Source organism: Raphanus sativus, chromosome 4 (assembly GCF_000801105.2).
Source record: "Raphanus sativus cultivar WK10039 chromosome 4, ASM80110v3, whole genome shotgun sequence".
Taxonomy (NCBI): Eukaryota; Viridiplantae; Streptophyta; class Magnoliopsida; order Brassicales; family Brassicaceae; genus Raphanus; species Raphanus sativus.
Genome location: NC_079514.1, coordinates 17,336,707 through 17,342,089, shown reverse-complemented (window position 1 = coordinate 17,342,089; position 5,383 = coordinate 17,336,707). Strand labels below are relative to the sequence as shown.

General features: G+C 29.7%; 1 protein-coding gene across 1 annotated transcript; it reads left to right on the top strand.

Annotated features, from left to right (window-relative positions):
- Positions 1-440: 440 nt before the first annotated feature.
- On the top strand, positions 441-1,536 carry LOC108851616 (uncharacterized). The gene has a single exon (XM_018625073.2). It carries the CDS (start codon positions 497-499, stop codon positions 1,328-1,330), a length of 834 nt encoding a protein of 277 aa, XP_018480575.2. The 5' UTR covers positions 441-496; the 3' UTR covers positions 1,331-1,536.
- Positions 1,537-5,383: the final 3,847 nt, after the last annotated feature.

Genomic DNA, 5,383 nt, shown 5'->3' with positions numbered 1-5,383 from the left:
GTTTTAAGAGATCTATTATAGTTGGGCTAGTTTTTTTCGTTTCTGTGAGTTAAATCAATTTTCATATTTTATAGTATGAGTTATATACAAGTGTAAAATGTTATCAAAATAAATATAGTTTAATTTGTTGAGCTTATGTAATAATTAACAAAAATAAATCAATTTATGATTTCCACTATCATATAGCATTACAGAAATTTGATGTGTTTTTTTGCATTATTTTTTTGTCTATTCTCTACCATCTATATATAAAATATATTTCTTAATTTGGGGAGATTAATATAGAATTCACAACGGTAACAATACAACGTAAACACCGTGTTGTGTTGTAGGTCCAAACTTAAAAAAACACCGCTTTCCCAAACTAAGTTCGGACCGAACCTAAAAACAACCACATGACCGTTACACAAGGCCTAATTTAAATACCACCATCACTCTCTTCTTTCATCTCCGTCCTAAATCTCACAAACTCATTTCTGTCTCTTTTTTTCTTTCGATGGCCACGAAACTCATCATAAAGAAATCAGTGAAACCAATCAACCGTCACCAACGATGCTACTTCCGCCGTCACCGGAAAACTCAGATCGGATGCACATCGCCGGCGGCAACGGCCGTGATCGCCTCCATCAACAAATCGATTTACAGATGTCAACGAAGCATTATCTGCTTATTCTCACGCGTCGATGGTCGTCCAGGAACCAAAGGATTCAAAATCCTCAAATCTCACGAATCTGCAAACAATCTCCCAAACCCGTATTCTTTGTTTCAAGATAGATCTGGTAAACCCTTCGACGAGACGAAGAAGACGATCGTGTTAGATCTTGACGAAACGCTTATTCACTCGTCAATGGAGAAACCCCAAGTTCCGTACGATTTCGTAGTGAAGCCCGAGATCAACGGTCAGATGTTAACCTTCTTCGTGATCAAACGGCCGGGAGTCGACGACTTCTTGAAGAAGATCGGAGAGAAGTACCAAGTCGTTGTTTTCACTGCGGGGCTAAGAGAGTACGCTTCTTTGGTGCTCGATAAGTTGGATCCAGAGCGGCGAGTGATCTCACGGAGCTTTTACAGAGACGCTTGCAGCGAGATAGATGGGAGGTTAGTGAAGGATTTAGGGTTCGTGACGAGAGATTTGAGGCGCGTGGTGATTGTTGATGACAATCCAAATGCGTATGCGCTTCAACCGGAGAATGCGTTTCCCATTAAACCGTTTTCTGATGATTTGAGTGATGTTGAGCTGACGAAGCTCGGTGAGTTTTTTGATGGTGACTGTGACAAGTGTGAAGACATGAGAGTTGCTTTGAAGGAGTTTGTTGGAAAAGATGAATGATTTTTGGTTAAGTTGATTAGTTGATTTAATTAAATTTGTATTAGAGGATTTGATTAAGAAGACATTGAACAATAGCTTTGTTTGTTCAATGAGCTTGTGTAAAAACCTCCTCGTTTGAAAAGCAATTTGTTCATTTGTTTTTTCTTCATTAGTGTCTTCTCTGTGGCTGAACTAAAACGGGTTTAATGAAGGTTTAGTAATATTGATTCTCCATATCTATAAATATAGTTCTCATCATTTATTCCAATAACATCATAAATTTAAAACATATTTTGTTATTACTAACTTGAGAAAATTCAACAGTAAATCCTCATATAACAAATAATTATAGTCAAGTTTAACGTAAGTACGGTATCTTTTGTTATCCTAGTTGTGGTGAGTACATGTATTCCTTCATTAGCTGTAGAGGAAAATGAGACAAAAAGTTATGGGATCAATGTATTGTTAAAATCAGTCCAAAGAGTGCGCTCCATATCATTTCTCAAGTTTTTGGAAATGGAGTTGTATCAGTCCTTTATTGCCAGGAACTTGTTCAAGAAGGAAAAGAGTGGCATGACACACTTGTCAAACATATCACAGACAGACCTAGTTTGACCATAAATGAATCGAAATATTTACAGAAAGAGATGAAGTATGGGCTCACTGTTTGTCCGTTTCAAAAGGGTTATCACCGGCTTAATTATATTCTGACATAACTATATGTGATTTTTTGATAAAAGTATATTTATTTTCATACAAGTTAAAAATAAAACAGTTATATATGCTTCTCATATTTAAATATTTGCCGTCTTTTGTTGCTTGTTCGATTTTGTAATATTTTTCTAAGACCCCAAAAATATCACAACAAACTTACTGCATTTAAAATATCACTTGCAACTGGTCGCACAACGTTTTGTAGATTAATATTTTTGAGTTCACAAAACATTACTATGTTTTCTATGTAAAATATTTAAATAATGTTTGAAATATGATTAAGATAATTAGCAAATACAAAAGTAGTCGCACCTCAAAACAATGGAATGAATCATTTCTAATTAGACGATTTTTAATATAAAGAATCTCATTCTTAAATATATATTCATTCATTAAAATTTAAAGCATCTCATTCTTAAATATATATTCATTCATTAATTTATGTAAGTATATGTATGCTATTTATATGTTTAATATAGAAAGCATAAATATTCTTGAGAAGTATATATAGTAATTAAACTATTATGTAAGTTATAAACCGATAAAATCAAATATCGAAAGCTATATTTTTTCAAAATAAATCCCAAGTTAAAATTTAAAAATTTGTTTTCTTTTTTTAATCAAATTTTATATGTTATACATAGCTTACATATTGTTTTATGTGTAAAGAATTGAAATCCGTAGATTATTTTTGAAAATTGAGTCATGTTTAATTCATAACCATCTCTGCATGAACATTTAAAAAATGGAAAAAAAATATTCTCAAGCATCCTATATCACAGAAAAAGAAAATATAAATGTGAAAAATCTTTAGTTTAACGTCAGAGTGATATATGTAGACATATACTAAAATTTTAATATTACAATTATTTTAGAGATTAATCACATGATAGACTGTACTTTTGGTTTTTCTTAGTAAGTTGATATACAACCACTAAAATATATGTTGATTACATCTACAATTTTAGTAGTTTATTAATTGGAACTGAAATACTAATATAACTTATTTTTGGTATGTTACTTCCATATTACAGGAATCCTAATTTAATTGTTTTTTAAATTATAAATCTGAGTAGTGAATATATAACATCATAAAGAAAAAGTAACCTAACACATGTTAATGAATTAGAAAATTGTCTAAAGTAAATTTGTATATCAACAATAAATGTTTAATATTGGTTCTCCGTATCTATAAATAGGGTTCTCATCGTTTATTCCAATAACATCATAAATTGAAAAACTATTTTGTTATTACTAACTTGAGAAAATTCAACAGTAAATCCTCATATAACAAATAATTATGGTTAAGTTTAACGTAATTATTGTGTCTTTTGTTATCCTAGTTGTGGCGGGTACATGTATTCCTTCATTAGCTGTAGAGGAAAATGAGCCAAAAAAGTAATGGGATCAATGTATTGTTAAAATCAGTCCAAAGTGTGCGCTCCATATCATTTCTCAAGTTTTTGGAAATGGAGTTGCATCAGTTCCTTGTTGCCAGGAGCATGTTCAAGAAGGAAAAGAGTGTTATGACAAACTTGTCAAATATATCGCAGACAGACCTAGTTTGATCGGAAATGAATCGAAATATTTACAGAAAAGAGATGAAGTATGGGCTCACTGTGAGTCTGTTTCAAAAGGGTTATCACCAGCTTAATTATATTCTGACATAATTATATGTAGATTTTTGATTAAAGTATATTTATTTTCATACAACTTGAAAATAAAATCATTTATATATGTGTGTCCTATTTAAATATTTTCCTTCTTTTGGTTCTTGTTCGCTTTTACAATATTTTATTAAGACCCCAAAAATATCAAAACAAACTTACTGCATTTAAAATATCACTTGCAACAGGTTGCACAAAGTTTATATATTAATATTTTGGAGTTTAAAAAAATTACATATGTTTTTTTATTTAAATTATTTAAATACAATTTGAAATATAATTAAGAAAAATAGAAAATACAAAAGTAGCCGCACCTCAAAACAGTGGCATGAATAATTTCTAATAAGACGATTTTTAATTTAAAGAACTCATTCTAAAAATATATATTCATTCATTAATTTACTTAAGTATATGTATTCTATTTATATGTTTAATATAGAACACATAAATGTTCTTGGGAAGTATATATAGTAATTAAACTATTATGTAAGTTATAAACCGATAAAATCAAATATCGCAAGCTTAGATTTTTTTAAAAAAAACTCCCAAGTCAAAATTTGAAAATTAGTTTTCATTTTTTTAATAAAATATTATTTGCTATACATAGTTTACATATTGTTTTATGTGTAAAGAATTGAAATTCGTAGATTAGTTTTGAAAATTGAGTCATGTTTAATTCATAACCATCTCTGCATGAACATTTATAAAATGAAAAAAAAAATTATTCTCAAGCATCCTATATCACAGAAAAAGAAAACAAATAATGTGAAAATCATTAGTTTAACTTCATAGTGATATATGTTGATATATACTCAAATTTTAATATTACAATCATTTTTGAAACTAACCACATGTTAGACTGTACTTTTGGTTTTTGTTCGTAAGTTTATAAACAACCACCAAAATATATGTTGATGACATCTAAAATATCTAGTATTTTATTAACTGGAACTGAAATACTTATATAACTTCTTTATGGTATGTTCAATTTCATATTACAGGAATCCTAATTTAATTGTCGTTAAATTATTAATCTAAGTAGTGATTAACTTCATCGAGAAAAATGTTACCTAACACATGTTAATGAATTAGAAAACCGTCTAAAGTAAATTTTTGTATCGGCAATAAATGTTTAATATTGATTATCCGTATCTATAAATAGGGTTCTCATCGTTTATTCCAATAACATCATAAATTTAAAAACTATTTTGTTATTACTAACTTGAGAAAATTCAACAGTAAATCCTCATATAACAAATAATCATGGTCAAGTTTAACGTAATTATGGTGTCTTTTGTTATCCTAGTTGTGGCGGGTACATGTATTCCTTCATTAGCTGTAGAGGAAAATGAGCCAAAAAAGTTATGGGATCAATGTATTGTTAAAATCAGTCCAAAGTGTGCGCTCCATATCATTTCTCAAGTTTTTGGAAATGGAGTTGCATCAGTTCCTTGTTGCCAGGAGCTTGTTCAAGAAGGAAAAGAGTGTTATGACAAACTTGTCAAATATATCGCAGACAGACCTAGTTTGATCGGAAATGAATCGAAATATTTACAGAAAAGAGATGAAGTATGGGCTCACTGTGAGTCTGTTTCAAAAGGGTTATCACCGGCTTAATTATATTCTGACATAATTATATGTGGATTTTTAATTAAAGTATATTTATTTTCATACAACTTGAAAATAAAATCAT

Bases quoted from the DNA above. Each gene is read 5' to 3' on its own strand.
- LOC108851616 (XM_018625073.2), top strand. From the start codon at position 497: ATGGCCACGAAACTCATCATAAAGAAATCAGTGAAACCAATCAACCGT.